This window comes from Phyllobates terribilis, unplaced genomic scaffold (assembly GCF_046119375.1).
Source record: "Phyllobates terribilis strain yellow unplaced genomic scaffold, ASM4611937v1 Scaffold_9__5_contigs__length_417890890, whole genome shotgun sequence".
NCBI lineage: Eukaryota > Metazoa > Chordata > Amphibia > Anura > Dendrobatidae > Phyllobates > Phyllobates terribilis.
In genome coordinates, this window is record NW_027362769.1 from 374,005,331 (window position 1) to 374,022,193 (window position 16,863).

General features: G+C 41.3%; 1 protein-coding gene across 2 annotated transcripts in view; it reads left to right on the forward strand.

Annotated features, from left to right (window-relative positions):
* The first annotated feature begins 1,008 nt into the window (after positions 1-1,008).
* Positions 1,009-16,863, forward strand: part of PKD1 (polycystin 1, transient receptor potential channel interacting) — a 184,924-nt gene continuing 169,069 nt past the window's right edge. For both annotated transcript variants that reach the window (XM_073648383.1, XM_073648384.1), the window contains exon 1: positions 1,009-1,460. In XM_073648383.1, coding sequence (XP_073504484.1) covers positions 1,204-1,460 — 257 coding nt within the window. In that variant the 5' untranslated portion in view covers positions 1,009-1,203. The remainder of the gene's footprint in view (positions 1,461-16,863) is intronic.

Sequence of the window (16,863 nt, forward strand, 5' to 3'; positions counted from 1 at the left end):
CCTGTCTGGTATGTAGCCCTTTGAAATAGGAATTTACAGTCTAAGAGACGAGAAAAAAGAAAAAAACTGTTTGGACGTAACAAAAATATGGCCATAATGTAAAAAAAAATTCTTATTATTATAGGAATGAAAGGAAAAAAAGCAACAATTCTGCCATTTTATTTGCTTTTTTTACTTTGCCGTTTGGAATAAATATTCTGACATTTCATTAGTTTGAACAGTTTCGCAGGTGGCGATGCAATATATGTATTTTTTTATGTTTTCGATTTTATTTACATTCACGGAACAGGGAGCGCGATATGTGCTTTTATAATTTAAAAATATATATTTTTATTTTTTTTTATACATTTTTTATTGGTCCCCCTTAGAGGCGTGCTTGTACAATACTATAATATTGAGATGTATTGCAAAATTACTGATCCTCTAGATTGGGCTTCATAGCTGTCGGAAAGGGACCCGTTCCCCATTTTCAACCTCTAGAATGCCGTTGGCTTTAATATCCTAGTTATATCCTGGCCATTCTTTTTTAGGGCAAATATTCAGTTTTTTGCCCTGGCACTTTATCTAGAACCATCAGCCAGAACTGAGTATCCCTAGGGCACATGGAAAAATTTAAAAAAAAACACAGTATAATAATAAAATAAAGTTGTAAAAGAAGAGATGCAGACATGCAATATGCAGAAAGAATAAATGAAGGTAAATAATGCACAGGTATAAAAAGGCTGCAGAAGATTTTTATTATAAATAGTGATAATATGTAAGGGTTGGATATTATTCCATCCTGTTATGTCATAAATTGGTGTTTCAAAGCTTAGCAGAAACCAAAAAAAAGTCAAACAAGTCTATAAATGATCAGATCTGCATAGTTTTCCAGTTATTAATTCTATGATGTAGTCTGGGGGAATGGAACAAAAGAAGATTTATTTGTAGCGCCCTCTGACGAGACTACATGGCATTGCACCAGGATGAGTAAATTGTCCATTCGCTCCAGCGCCATCTAGCGTTGTCCATTGAGAAGTGCAAGCTCCCTCCCCTACAGGACAGAGAAAGGCAGAACGACCCACACACACAAGAGGTAGCCTGGATGAGCGCTCCCTGCAGCTGAGAGCTGGGATCAGGACTCCGGGGGTCAGGATCGTGGGTTTTCTCCAGTGTTGCATGCTGTGGGGGGCAGCAGGGGATCCCATGCGATGTGAGTAAGCTATGCATTTTGGAAATGCCCAGGCTGAAGCCCTAAGAAGAAAAGATGGCGCCTCCCCCCCTGTGCTGGGACTTCAGCTCTGCCCCCTCTTCTTCCTTCTTGCTGCTGGGCTCTTGCTGGGGCTCGGATCGGGGGCTGCAGCTGGATGGTGCCAACCATGCCCGGGTAACTGTACTTGTGCCAACGACTCCTGCCTGGTGAACTGCTCTGGTGCAGGACTGCTGGTCCTGGAGACTGTCCCTGCCAATGTGACAGTGCTGTGAGTATACCCAACTATACTCTCCTGCTTCCTACACCCCCTCACCTTGTGCCCACAGTGGAATCACGTGACCTGCATGCCAGCTGCAAACTTCTTAGAAACTTTGTAAAACTTTTTCTAACTTTTTGTTGTTTTCTTCCCAGCTTCAAACTTTTTAGAAACTTTGTAAAACTTTTTGTAACTTTTTTTGTTGTTTTGTTCCCAGTGAGTTTTCTTGTATAATATTTATTATTATCACTTAATATTATGTTTTTTTTATGACATAATAGTTAACCCTTTGTTCACGCGAATATTGCTGGACCATGGATGAATTCTGCCCGTAGACTGGCATTGAGTTACGTAATACTTGCGGTTTGCCAGACCTTGGAGTTGATGGCATCCTCTTCTAGTCCATTGTCATTTCCAAGGACCAGCATGATGGCGGGCATGACACCTAATAATAAACTTTTATACAAAGTGCCAATATAGGATGCAGAATATATGCCACCGTTGGCATCCGATCTTTGTGGCACAACTTTGGCACGACATGGTGCCAGTCTGGTTTTATTTTTCCATAGTTTGGATAACTTTCCGAATTTTAAGAATATTCGTTATAATGAGTGATTCCCGGCCGCCCAGCTGTGTAATAGTCGCGTGTGACTTCCTGTTTATATACTGTTATTGCTCATTTTGGAAATTCAAACTAAATATCAAGACCCATACTTCATTAGATCGGCCATATGGACAGCATCTGTGCCAAGGTCCCCAACGCTATGTTTGGTTTTTACCTAAACGGAGGACAAAATGTTTTTTCTTTATAGAAGAGATGTCCAGAATAAATCATATGTAGCTGCTTTTTTTCTCTCCAAAAAACAGCGCCACACCTGTCTACAGGCTATGTGTGATATTGCAGCTAAGCTTTAGTCACTTTAATGGGAGCTGAATTGCAGTAGCAGACATAAGCGGTGGTCAGGTGTGGCGCTGTTTCTAGAAGAAAGCAAATGCGGGGTGGCAATGAAAAAAAATAAAAGGTAAATGTAAGAAGACAAAGTTTTTAAAAAGATAAAAAAAAGAAACATTTTAATGATCCTCTTTTCTTTTAAAAAAATAAATACTTAAAAAAAAACAACGAATATTTGGTATTGCTGCTCCGCAAAAGTCCAATAAAAAAAACACCCACTTTTCCCCTTTTAAAAATAATTACATAAAAATAAAAAAAACGTTCCTGGTATTTCTGCATCCGCAAAAGTCAGATTATATAAAAATCTAAAATTATTTAAGCAATGCAGTAAATATCGTAAGACGAGAAAAAAAAATTGAGATGTCAGAATTACCTAAAAAAATATAATAAAAATTAATCAAAACATGACGGCAATAAAAAATATCATCATGAAAAAAAACAAGCCCTCACACAGCTCCAACAATAAAAAAGTTCCGGGTCTCAGAAAATGGAAGCACAAGCTAATTTCTTTTTTTACAAATTTATACATTTTTTTTTAAATTAAATTAAAAAAAATACACTAGTTTGGTATCGCCATAATCATAGTGACCTACAGAATTGTGGACCCAGGTCATATTACTGTACAATGAACACCTTATAGGCAAAGACCATGTACCGGTATATGATGTTTAAGTTGTCTAAGTAGTGGACGATCCCTTTAAGTGTGTCATGTGACTTCCTTTGTGTGTTCTGATTGGCTCAGAGATATCACATAATGGCGGAACATAAGTCGCTAGCTATTTTTCTTCCATCTGATTAGAATTAGGATATGTATAGATATGGATAGATACAATAAATTTTAATAGCCCACCTAACTTTCTTAATGGAAAAGAAATTACATTTTCCCATAAGAAAATCCATCAAAAATGGCCCAAGAAACAAATTCCCAGGCCTCATTTATCAATATTTGCTTTGTTGCCCATAGCAACCAATCACAGCACAGCTTTCATTTTCCCGAAGCAGTTTTAGAAATGAAAGCTGAGCTCTGATTGGTTGCTATGGCCAAGATGGCCTATATATCTTTCTAATGAATGAGGCCTTGCCTGTTACATTTTTTTCCCGTCAGGGTTAAAGAGTTTTACATGTTGAAGCTGAATCCTTATATAACAACTTTCTAATATAGATTGTGTTTATTTTCCTTACCATTGTCAACATCTCTGCTTGCTGTCAGTGAATTACATCATTTTTGTTTACAGAGGGCATAAAAAAAAAAAACTCTAGAAAATGATTAATTTTCACTGCTGAGGGTTTGTTACAGCGTGTCAATACTATCCTTTGTGAGCTAAACACATTGGCGCCACAAATCTCTTTCTTGTCCTGATAGTTTGTTATATAACATGATGGTGTTAGGCCGGGTTCAGACGACCGTATTCCACGGTCTGTGTACGGACCCCAATGCCCAGTCTGTGTACGGACCCCAATGCCCGGTCTGTGTACGGACCCCAATGTCCGGTCTGTGTACGGACCCCAATGCCCGGACCATTCGCAGGTCTGCTGACCCCCAACTAACAGCCTTAGGCCTCATTCAGACGTCCGATTGTTGCGTACGTGTGCTATCCATCCACCTGTCCGATTTTTTCCTCGGAACGAGTGGTCCGCAGAAAATATCGGAGACATGTCCGATTTTGATCCAAATGGCTATGGCTATCAAAATCAGCAATAAAAGTCAATGGGTCTGTGGAAAAATTGGACCACAGTCAGAAAAGTCGCGTTTTCTGCGCAGATCTGTCACATAACCTGAAGGTTCCCACGTTGAGCATTTGGTGAGTTTTTGCACCCATTAAGTAAAATTGGTTACTTGCCTTTTTTCCGAAAATCTGCAACACCAAAAACTCCCCAAATTTTCATCATGAACATAGCCGAAAGGTTTCCTGACGCCAGCAAAGTGAATGAGAATCCTGAAGTCTCATGCACACATTGCTTATTTTTGACTTGCAGATTTGGTGCAGATTTAAATCTGCAACACGTCAGTGTATTTGTTGCAGATTTCACAAGTGGGGAAAAATCTGCACCAAAAACACTTGTAAAAAATGCATCAAAAACGTAAAAAATGTGTTTTTCCTGACGAGATGCAGAAATGGTGCAGAAATTTCTACACCAAATACTTAACTTGTGCACATACATTTACGGCTCTAGAAAAATGGCTACGATTTCACCAAAGTTTCAGTGCCGATTTTTAAATCCGCATCAAGCCAATTTTTGCTGCAGATTTTCCCTGCAAATTATAGGGTGAAATCCGTGACAAATCTGCATGTAACTAGTGCACGTTTTGCTGCAGATTCCTTACTGATTTTTTTTTTCTTTTCACGTTTTATTCCGAAAAGAACAAAAAGAAAAAACCCACAAATGTAGAAAACGTTTCATCCACTTGAGTTTTCGCCATGGTAACTTTGGGGTGGAATGTGAACTATGTATAAATGTGCAATGGAGGAAAGAGCTGCAGATCTCACAGCTGGGAGCTGTAAACCAGTACCAGGAGAGAGCAGAGCCGTTGCGCTGGGTGTCCACATAGAACCGGACGGCAGCATGTGGAGATCTTATGTAACGTCTTAAAGCAATGTCTCCGTGTGCCTGCGGGCATAGGAAAGCCTCCCGACGGCTCAGCAGACATGTGACAACCACCGTCTCCTGTGCGGAAAGTTTGACTTTTTCTTTAATAGAGTCAGACATCTTTTTTTATTATTCTGATTAAAGTTGATTATTGAGATCATTAGCTCATTTTTGAAAAAATAAAGTATTGACATATACAGGAAAATTCCTTTTAATTCGTGATTAATCCGGTAGGCCGCGAATTAGTTGACTGCCAACATGGCCGTTGCAAATGCAAATTTATCTGCTCGACTCAAACTTTCAACCCAGCTATCCGGCGCCGACCCTCTTGCTGCCCTCTTGGTCTTTGCTTATAAGTGGGCAACATGTGACCGCTGCAACTAATCACTGGCCACAGCATTCATGTGCTTTACTACTCCCATTACTAAGCAGTGATGCCAGCAGAATATCAGTGGTCACTGATTGGCTGCAGTGGTCATGCATCGGTACCTTGTGGATACAGACGCAGTACCAACAAGATCATTTTGATCGCAGGATCTTAAGGGGTTAAAAAATTGGTGATATTGATCCAATCAACTAGTGGGTATGATTAAGCCAATTAGGGTTAAAATTCTTATAGGATGAGGGCATTAGGGATATATGGGATCAGGATTTTAGGGCATCCTAGGTTCTGTATTGACTCCCTTAAAGGGGTGATCCAAGAAAAAAGCTTTAGATCTGCCAGTATGACAGGTGTCATTAGAGGCACCAAAACTGATGGCAGGGGGTTTGATCTGTGTATAGGATAGAACCCTTTCATTTTGGAAGTCAGTGGTGGTTGCAGATCGTGATATTCTCACTTGTATTTATGGGCTATCAGGAGCTCATCCTCATCGTATTTTCCCCTTTAAGCAATGACTAATATATGAGGGTATGGCTCACTATAGGGTTCACTTATAACCCCTGTTCTAATGCTGACCCTACAGAAATGTCCTGTTTGCTCACAGTTGTATAATATCTATGGGGCGTGGAGTGGTATATTTGATATTCATGTGGGTAAAATGAACGATATCCAGATGGAAAAAAAATGTGAAAAAAATCCCGTAATCTTGGATTGAAAGCAGCTTTGCATGTATTTTGGCCACTTGAACTGGAGAGCGTAGAGGTGTTGGGACTATAAATTTGGAGATATTTTGGAAAGCGCTTATGGTAAAATCTTGCCAGCTACAAGGAATAACATGCTTCAATATGTTCTGAATGTGCTGTGAACTTATGTAACAGAATCTGAAGTTTATGTAAAAGGGACGCACACTACAGAATATTATATTACAATCACTTTTGTAAAAAAAAATAATTTTGTTTTGCTGCGGTATATTGGGGTACAGATAGATTACCTTGTGCTGAGAGATTCGACTCTACTACATCCCATGGGAATACATTGAGTTGCACAATTGGTGGTCTGTGCATCCATTGTACCAAATTTGAGGAGGGGAAAAGTTTTCAACTTGAATTGGATCACAAGCTTTAAAGTTGGACACTCCTTTTTTTGTTAGAAATAAAATCAGAATAAACTGATCTCATAGTGTCAAGCATGATAGCCTTTACTTGAAGTAGAACCTGCCAGAAAGCGTTTAATTTTCCTACAGCACACCCGAAGGAGTAAGGAAGTATTACAAGGTGTAAAGTCTTCCAGAGACAAAGGTGCTTTTTATAGTCAATAACTGCTCTAATTGGCTGAAGCTGCAAATTAGGGTCTACCCTGTAGCAGCACACCAATTTAAGTTGTATCTAAGACTTAAAGGGGTTTTCCACTTTAAACAATCCCTGAACGTGTCTTAAAGGTAAGCTGATCAGATGGTTTCAATCACAAACCGTTTTAATTGATATAACACTTAGCAAAAAGTGTTCCATTTCTAAACAGCACCACTGCAGGAAAAATAAAGTATTACAATGTGGCAAGTCCTCCGCAGAAAATTAGTAATTAGTGCTCAAACTAATTAGTTTAAGTACCAAATTAGAACCCCCTGCACAGCTGCACATAATGAAATATTGCAGCTTTTCTTGTGAAAAAAACCCCAAAGTAGCCTAATAGAGTACCATAATGGGTCTTGCGCACACCCCACTTAGACCATACGTGGCACAAATAGACATTTAAATTTCATAAAATGGAATTTCACCCCCTCCATACACCAGTCCTTGAGAGAGATCACATGATACCCCCCTTCCTATTAGAATTTGACAGCCAGCCCGGATTCCACTTAGTTTTACAAGATTTAGATTACAGCATATGGAAACTTTTTAGACTTATTTTGCTTTATTTTTGCCCATTTCTGTTTCAATAGAAAGCAACATATCATATCTTACTGTGGACTAGGATCCTCTGTTTCTCAGGGAGTTCAGTTAATGACCACTATGGTAGTGTGGCCCAAGATTTGCCCCTTTTTGTCTTGTTTAAAAGCCCCTCTACCCCCACCTTGAGCTAAGAAAAGTCAACTGCCCTGACTCTGAGTGCCCTTTATTTGGGGCCTTTAGAGAGATGATCAGATCCTCTTTTTCAGGACCTTAAACAAACCTTTTACAATGATTATTTGTGAACCATGAATGTTTATGTCCATGTATTCTTTATGCATTCCCATTTCAACCTTTTAGTTGGAGTTGCTCTTTAAATTTTCTAAATCTTTTCCGTTATGGTCTGAGAACTACCCAGTGCTGGATTATTTGAGATTTTTTAATTCCCCGTCCATTTACTAAATAGAATTTCTCATCTGTTGCCCAGAACGGCAATTTAAAGGAGATTCGATAGGAAAAGGGAGGACAGAACAGAGACACGCATTGTAAGGGGAAGTATCAAATTCTGCCTCACTATCGTTTTTCATTATTTCTCCGTCCACTAGTTTCTGTCCATCGTCAGGAATTTTTGGCTCTAAAGTAAAAACTGCTAATTACAATCCAATTAACCTCTGTCTTTTCACAGTCGATGGTTCACACTCCGAGATAGGTTTTTTTGCACTCTGTCTACAATTATAATGCACAACTCTTAGACTCTTTGTGTTAAGGCCAGAGCCCAAACTATTGTGTTTAGCTTCCTGAAGGGCAAAATTACTGAAATGATCCATATTTAAGAGGGAAGTCCAGCCTTAAATCATGACCAATATGGCAGAAGATGACTTCCCCTCTGTTTTTGAGATTGATGGGACCAAGGGATTTCTGTATTTCTGTCCAGAAATGTTTGGGTACCCTGGAAAGAAACATGGTTTATCTAGATTTGGAAAAGTTTAGAGCTACATTGCATTGAGTGCTGACCATATGATTATGAGAAATGCTGAAAATGTGTAACAACGTTTTGGGTGGTGCATGAACCCTTCTTCAGGCTTAATTACCGTAGTGAAGCATCTGGAGTCTGAAAACATTCACTAGAGCAATATAGCCTGAAGTAGGGTTTGTGTATCTGGCGAAATGTTGACATAATCTGTAATAAACCTTAAATTGCAAAGAAAATTAAGTTCCATCTCTACTTTGGATGTAAGTAAATTGATGATCCTGGGCAGAAGGGTAGGGACATGCATCTAAGGTTGCGTGGAGCAGTGCTATTGTCCACTCGTGAAACTGACCACAGGTCTGTTCCCATCTTTCCCTGCCAATCCATCATTTTATTTTCAATACCTACACATATATAGGGAAGACAAAGTACTGAATAGATCAAGAAATGCTATAAAAGAGGGGTGGTCCATCAACTTTTTGGAGCTTGACTCCATTCGAAGCAGAAAACAATGCGAAAAGTCTGCAGCAGAACATTTTTGGCCCTGGGCACATTGGTTATCTGGTTTTAAAGGGCATCTAAATAAGAAAACTTTGCACCTTATTTTTTTGATGCAACCTCCCCAATCAGAAGTCTCCTGTATCCCTTCATATTGACTGGGTAGATTTGTGAATATGGTCAGGAAGCAACTAACATATGAGATGGTGCAAACTCCTGACTGACCAAGAGGCTGTCCAACATTTAGTGGGTGCACCCTCGTCCATTAACCTTCCCTGTCCTTTAAGGCTGACCTTTGGATCAGATGGGTTGTAGTCACACTCCTCCGGCTGTCATGGATTTTTGTTTCTGGAATTTAAGTGTGAATGTTGTAAATATAGATAAATGAAGTTGTGAGCGTGGGATATTCTCAGCAAATGGAGATCATCAAGGGATACTTGGGGCTGGTTGCACAAACTAACCATTTTGGACACATCTTCGTTGCACAGATTTTTGGCTTACAGTTCCCGAAATGTTCTTGGATCAAGGTGTGGTCCTGGGAGAAGCAGAACAAGGCGTAGCTTTTCGTTTAACCGTTTAGATATTATGACAGTATTACATTGAGGCGAGAAATGGATCCTCTAAATGAAAGCCAGGTATTTGGGGAAGAGTCCCGTGCTCCAATATTTTTATGTACTCTTGTATACATTTTACATTTTTTACTAGTCTTTTTTTAATACTTTTTAGACCACATTATAGATAAAAGAGGTTGGTATTCTGAAAATTGGGGCAGGAACCACACTGTCTATGGGGAGCAATTAATCGTTTTTGATGATCATAGTGTATTATTTTTTTAATTCTCATTAATGATGGAAGGATTGGATGAGACCACCTTGTGCTGATCTCTGCTTCGAACCATGTTTGTGACATTTTTCCACGCCTATATATGTACAATAGATGTAGGGGTGACATTTTTCAGTGCCAAGTGTGCCATATAATACCTTGCTGTAACTTTGAGGAGCCACAGTGTCACGCAAGGTGTGGGAAAGACTTAGTGCAACACAAAGGGAAGAAGGAAAGGGAGCCCTGACTCTAGGGAAAGGGGGGAGTGGAGACCTCCTGGCTGATAGAATATCACCCTGTCTCCCCTAACGTCCCTATATTGGCTCTTCACAAATTGCCGCTTTCCTTCCTCGTCCTGTTTTTTCCTGGCGTTTGGCTAAGGCTAGGGAAGGGAGAAGATGAGCGCTAGTCTATCTCCACTGAACACTAAAGACGACAAGGGGGGGACAAACAAAGGGGAATTGCTTAGCTTTAGACAACTCCCGACAACTGTGCACACGTCCTCAACACCAGAGAGGAAGAAGTACTGCTCTTGCTCAAGCCTTCACAAGGAGTAATGAATATCGCTGGCACCTCCCTCTGCTACACAGCAGGTATTTATACACCCAGGCCAGGGTGTTAATTAGCCAGAGGAAGGTAGCCGCTGGGTCCTAGAGACAGCCTCTAAGAAGGTGTCTGTAATGCCAAATGTAGAGATCTCCTGCAACCAACTGCAGGGCGACTGTCTGTCACTTCTGACACACCCGTGACACATAGGATGTTGAAAAAGTGACAAGGCAAGTTGTCCCCAGGAAGCCAACACATCCAAAAATTTCTAGGTGCCCACATTCTTGAAATTCTCAATGTTCAGTCACTCTAGAAGTCGAATTGACACTTGGAGGAGTCTTACGTGCTCCTAATGTCTCCAGTAATTAGCCTATACCTGATATTAATAGTATGTGTTTATTTTTTGATACCTTGGGATAACATAAGTACCGATCTCACCCAAACTTCATCTCCATCATTTTCCTACAATGATTTTCCCACCAGACTTGTTCCACATTGCCACTTTTCTGGAATAATTACATAGTGAAAGGATGACGTTATGGATGAACGCTATATTGAAGAAGCTCGGGTGCCACTTCTTCCGACCCATGGCTTGACAAGCAGTTGATGGAACTTCACAGTCTTGTCATTTTTGAACTTCTTTCTCCACTTTTGTTCAGTTGAATCGGACTGAATGATCCCTTCTTCTTCATCATTATCACATGTGTTTGTATAGGAATTATTTTTGCAAATTTGAGTTTGGCTCCAGGTTAATACTCCCATGATGCAATCCCCAGGATGGATGGGTTAAGTGTGTCTCCCTTAGATGTGGGACAATCAGTGGCAACTACTTGGATCATCTCTTCCTTAGCTGAGAGCGGTCTTCACTGAGATGGTCCTGGATCAGTGTGTAGTTTGGCTGATGACCGCACATCTGCTGAAAGCTGCCTGTCTGTAAAATGTGTTTTTCTTCTCATTTTGGCCCGTGTTGAAATATGGACCTTTCTGCGGCCTCTCAATGTTAATAATTAGGTTATGGATAATGTAGAAAATCTGCATATTTTCTCTTTGATTCATGTAGGGCTTTATTTAAAGTGACAGCTGTTTGTTGAAGGCTCTTTTATGGAAGCTTTACCTAACTTTGGGTGGGTCTAGATACCTTCTTAAGACAAAATCTATAACTGCTTATGAATGATTCAATTCAAGAATGATTCAATTCACTGATAGCAAGAAGACAAAATTGAAGAATTGAAACACAAAGCATATCAGGAATATTATACAATTATTTATCTTCTTGCATTTAATATGGACCACGAATACCTTACAGAGGTTACCCACTCGGGCAAACTCATTCTGTCCATGTATTTCATGGTTGGCTGTACATTTAAATGCCCACATGCAATGCAACATTTCCCCAGTAGTGGCCGCTGCAGGGGGAATGTATGGGCAGCCACAGTCTTCAGGAGCCGGGTCGGTGACGATCAGATGATTGCAGGGCCGGCTACAGTATTAAAAGCGAATGACTTGAAAGAAAACACTCAAATGAGAATAATAGCTCATTCGCCTCGGTGTATTTTAGTTACCTTACCTTCTGCTTGAGCTCACATCACACTGTTGCCAGTTCAACAATTGTCCATCATTGGTTAATTTTTGGTAGGTACTAATCACTGTGTACCAAGATCACCCCACAAGACCTGCCATATACCAGGAACACCCTACAATAGCTCCTTTATGCCAAAGACACCAAACAAGACCTGTTATATACAGGAATACCCCATAAGACCTGCCTTATTCCAGGAACAGACACAAGACCTTCCATATACTGGGAACACCCCAAAATAGCTGCCTTATGTGGAACACCCCAGTAGACCTACTGTATACCGGAAACACCTCGTAAGACCTGCCTTATACCGGGAAAACCCCACAAGACGTGCCGTATACTGGGAACAACCCCAAAGACCTGCCATATACAGGGAACACCCCACAAGACCTGCCGTATACCGGGAACACCCCACAAGACCTGCCGTATACCGGGAACACCCCACAAGACCTACCACCTACCATATACAGGGAACACCTCACAAAACCTGCCATATACCAGGAACACCCCACAAGACCTCTTGTATACAGGGATCACCCCACAAGACCTGTCGTATACAGGGATCACCCCACAAGACCTGCCGTATACAGGGATCACTTCACAAGACTTGCCATATACAGGGAACACCCCACAAGACCTGTTTTATACTGTGTACACCCTACAAGACTTGCCGTATATAGGGATCACCCCACAAGGCCTGCCGTATACTGGGAACACCCCACAAAACCTGCTGTATACAGGGAACACCCCACAAGACCTGCCGTATACAGGCAACACCCCACAAGACCTGTTGTATACAGGGAAAACCCCACAAGACCAGTTGTATACTGTGTACACCCCACAAGACCTGCCGTATACAGGGAACACCCCACAAGACCTGCTGTATACAGGGAACACCCCACAAGACCTGTTGTATACTGTGTACACCCCACAAGACCTGCCATATACAGGGATCACCCCACAAGACCTGCCGTATACTGGGAACACCCCACAAAACCTGCTGTATACAGGGAACACCCCACAAGACCTGCCGTATACTGGGAACACCCCACAAGACCTGTCGTATACAGGGAACACCCCACAAGACCTGCCGTATACCGGGAACACCCCACAAGACCTGCCGTATACCTTAACACCCCACAAGACCTGCCGTATACCGGGAACACCCCACAAGACCTGCCGTATACTGGGAACACCCCACAAAACCTGCTGTATACAGGGAACACCCCACAAGACCTGCCGTATACTGGGAACACCCCACAAGACCTGTCGTATACAGGGAACACCCCAGAAGACCTGTCGCATACCGGGAACACCCCACAAGACCTGCCGTATACCGGGAACACCCCACAAGACCTGCCGTATACCTTAACACCCCACAAGACCTGCCGTATAGCGGGAACACCCCACAAGACCTGCCGTATACTGGGAACACCCCACAAGACCTGTCGCATATAGGGAACACCCCACAAGACCTGTCATATACAGGGAACAACCCACAAGACCTGCCGTATACCGGGAACACCCCACAAGACCTGCCGTATACCGGGAACACCCCACAAGACCTGCCGTATACAGGGAACACCCCACAAGACCTGCCATATACAGGGAACAACCCACAAGACCTTCCGTATACCGGGAACACCCCACAAGACCTGCCGTATACCGGGAACACCCCACAAGACCTGCCATATACAGGGAACACCCCACGAGACCTGCCATATACAGGGAACAACCCACAAGACCTGCCGTATAACGGGAACACCCCACAAGACCTGCCGTATACAGGGAGCACCCCACAAGACCTGCCGTATACAGGGATCACCCCACAAGACCTGCCGTATACAGGGAGCACCCCACAAGACCTGGCATTTTGGATATGCTCTGTTGCTCACATCCTTACACTTTCTCGTTTTTCCTGCTTCCAGCTCATGAACTTGAAGAATTGACTGATCTGCTGCTGATAATATCTCCCCCCTCCTTTCCCTCTGACAGGTGCCAATGTCACCAGATAATCCGTGTTACTCACTTTACCCGTCAGTGTTCTTACAATGATGGCTGATCCTATAAATAATATTCTTACGGTTGCCATTATCGGTTCTGTGCCGCTATAAAATGATAATGAAAACGTCATGTCACTATTTTTGTGGCTGTCGTTAGCCGCTGATTCCAGGATGATGTCAGACTCTTTCCGTTACTCACGTCGAGTACATTGTAAGAAGATAATTAAATCAAGGTTTATTACAGACTGTTGTGCTGCACTAATAGGACGGGGGGCTCGCCAGGTCCCGGGCAGCCAGGAATTCGGGGCTACAGCCAATTTGACTATTTTTACTGATGACAACATCCATAATAATCAGTTTTAAAAATAACTCAAGAAGTTTGGCGCTATTTGCAGATTCATAGGTTCATCCACCATTAGACGACCTGAGGACTTCAATCTCGGGTATCGTCTGACGCCATATTTCCGGGTAACTTGCCGTCATGTCCATTGACACCTGCTGTCGTCCAGAGAGACGGGTAAACGAAACCGTCCTCGGGAGAGCAGAAGAGTTAATCATTGGTGATATATTTTGATTTTTGACATGTGACAGAGACGAGGTCACTTTATTCTTTGTCTTTCGTGTCCTTGGGGCTGAGGCTTTTTTTTCTTTAATGTTGTACTCTGAGTATATATCCTGGAGATACCAGGAAAGAAGAAATCAGAATCTAGAAGTAGTTTAAGAGTTTTTCTGATTTGCAAAACTAATTTTCAATTATCATAATAGGGACCTTCTTCAATCAAATAACCTTTTCTATTAATTTCAGTTTACACCATGTAATACCTCATTCCCCCTGCGGTGGCACTGCAGGGTAATTGAACACTTACTGCTGGACGCTCTTGCAGAAAATAACTGATCACTTCGGATCGCAAAACTTGTGATCATTATATTTTTTTGGGGAGATTTTTAATTTTAAAAAGTGGATAACTCCTGTAAAAGGTTGAATTAAGGTTCTAAAATACATTTTATTTAATTTGTAGGCAAATTTTCCAGGTAAAATATAAACCTATACAGTGAAGACTTAAAAGTGTAAGCGACGTTTTCATTTTTATTTCATAAATCAATAGTACATATGAAAATAAAAAAAATTTGCTATATATCTTTTCAAAGAAAATTCTTGATCTCTTCCTGGATTTATCGTTCACTCACAATTCATGGGTAAAATCTGTAAAGTTTGTTAATCAATGATTTTCCCATTATTGAGATAGGAGATGGCAGTTGGTGCTTTTAAAAGTTGGTGCTTTTAAAAGTCTATGGAGAGGGAGGAGCTAGAGATATACACACATTCTGCTGCAAGTTCTCTGGAAACGGCAGTTACAGTTTTCCATAGAATTTTATGAGCACCAACTGTCACCTGTCTAATGGAGAAAATCTATATTCACTGAAGACTGAAAGATCAGTCCAGGAGGAGAAAAAAGCAGATTTTTTTTTGATAAGATATATTACAAAGTTTCTTATATTTTTGTGTACAATTGATTTATGGGAAAAAAAAATTAAAGCGACGGTTACACTTTAAGTCCGACCAGAATTTTCAGTTTACTTATGTCCTATTCAGTGTGACACCACCTCCTGCCTAGCAGTAAGCCCGCTTCCCCTGAGCCACTGCTGGACAGATCGGTACTACTGGCAATGACCTATGCTAAAATGCTATCAAATCCCATTAAAATTAATTTTGTGCTTTATGCCAATTGGAATATAATCCTCCCTGCCGACATCCGAGGGGATCTGCGGAGCACGGGAAGAGAGCAAATGTCATATGTTAATCTAACTTACAGGCACAGAGAGGAAAAATCAGTTTTTTACATTACATTTTTTGCAGCGCACCTCTGTATTCTCTACTGAAAAAAAAAAATTGCAGTATATAAAGCCCCATATCTCTGACATCATGTGGCGGAATAATGTGGACACTTTTGACCTGATGACAGTTCCTAAAGGGGTACTCTTTTCTCTTCTGACTTCTCTGTGTTAGTAAATACTTGAATTACCCTTTTCTTAAAGGGGTGGTCCGAAGTCCAAATAAATTTTTCTCCTTAATCCTTATCTATTTAGTGCCATAATCAAAACTATTTTCTAATATACTTGCATTAATAATTCCCTATCCTTCTCTAACTACACTATCTAACTGCTTTTCTTTCTTTTTTTCCACTTCCTTTTTGATGATGCTTCATTTGAGAATCCCAGTGCATGCTGGGATAATCACACAAAGCTTCATTAGAGAGCAGAGGCTGCCCTCTCTGAATTGAAACGTCATCAGTGATGCTTGGGGCTAGGCAACTTCCTGAGCGATGTGCACAATGACAGTGCACTCTTTCGCCAGCTCAGATCAGCAGTACCGAGCCAACAACAGAGTGCATCAGTGCACATTGTAAGATGAATATTCGGCTTGCAGAGACCAGCGTCGTCCCCGCAAGCAACATCACTGGTCTCTGCACGCCAAGTATTTTGACAACACGGCTTGTTACTGCTGATCTGATCTGGAGAAAGAGTGCACTGTCACTGTGTACATCACACAGCACGTAGGGACTAGCCCAGCCCCTGAAACGAGCAGCACTGATGATCCTCCATTTCAGAAAGGGGCAGGGGCTTGCACAGTGACTGCAACCTCTGCCCCCTGATGATGCTTCGCTTGAGTATCCCAGCATGCACTGGGGTTTCTCAAACAAAGCGTAAACAAAAAGGGAGTGGAAAAAAAAAATAAAAAAGCAGTAAGATAGTGTAGTTAGGGAAGAATAGGGAATGTTTAATTCAAGTATATTAGAAAATAGTTTAGATTATGACATTAAATTGATTGGGATTTAGGAGGAAAATTAATTTGGACTTTGGACCATCCCTTTAATTATCTGCCTCTGTTATTCCTTCCGGAGATTTTTGAAGAGTAAATTGACGTCTAAAGTTATAACAAGTTTGATATCTTTCTATGAGTATTTTAATCTAAGCGCACAGCTATAGGGGGACATTTATCAAGACTGGTGCAAGTCTGGCCTCACTACGTTTCTGCTTTTCTTTGCCTCAGAGCTGAAATCTATTAATGACCCCTTTTCTTTCTTCAGATTAGTTTTGATAAATCTCCCCTAGTGTGCTTTAGAAACCAGTGATGCCAGCAAAAAAAACCCCTATAAATCCGGGCTTTACGACACAAAGGCAGCAGG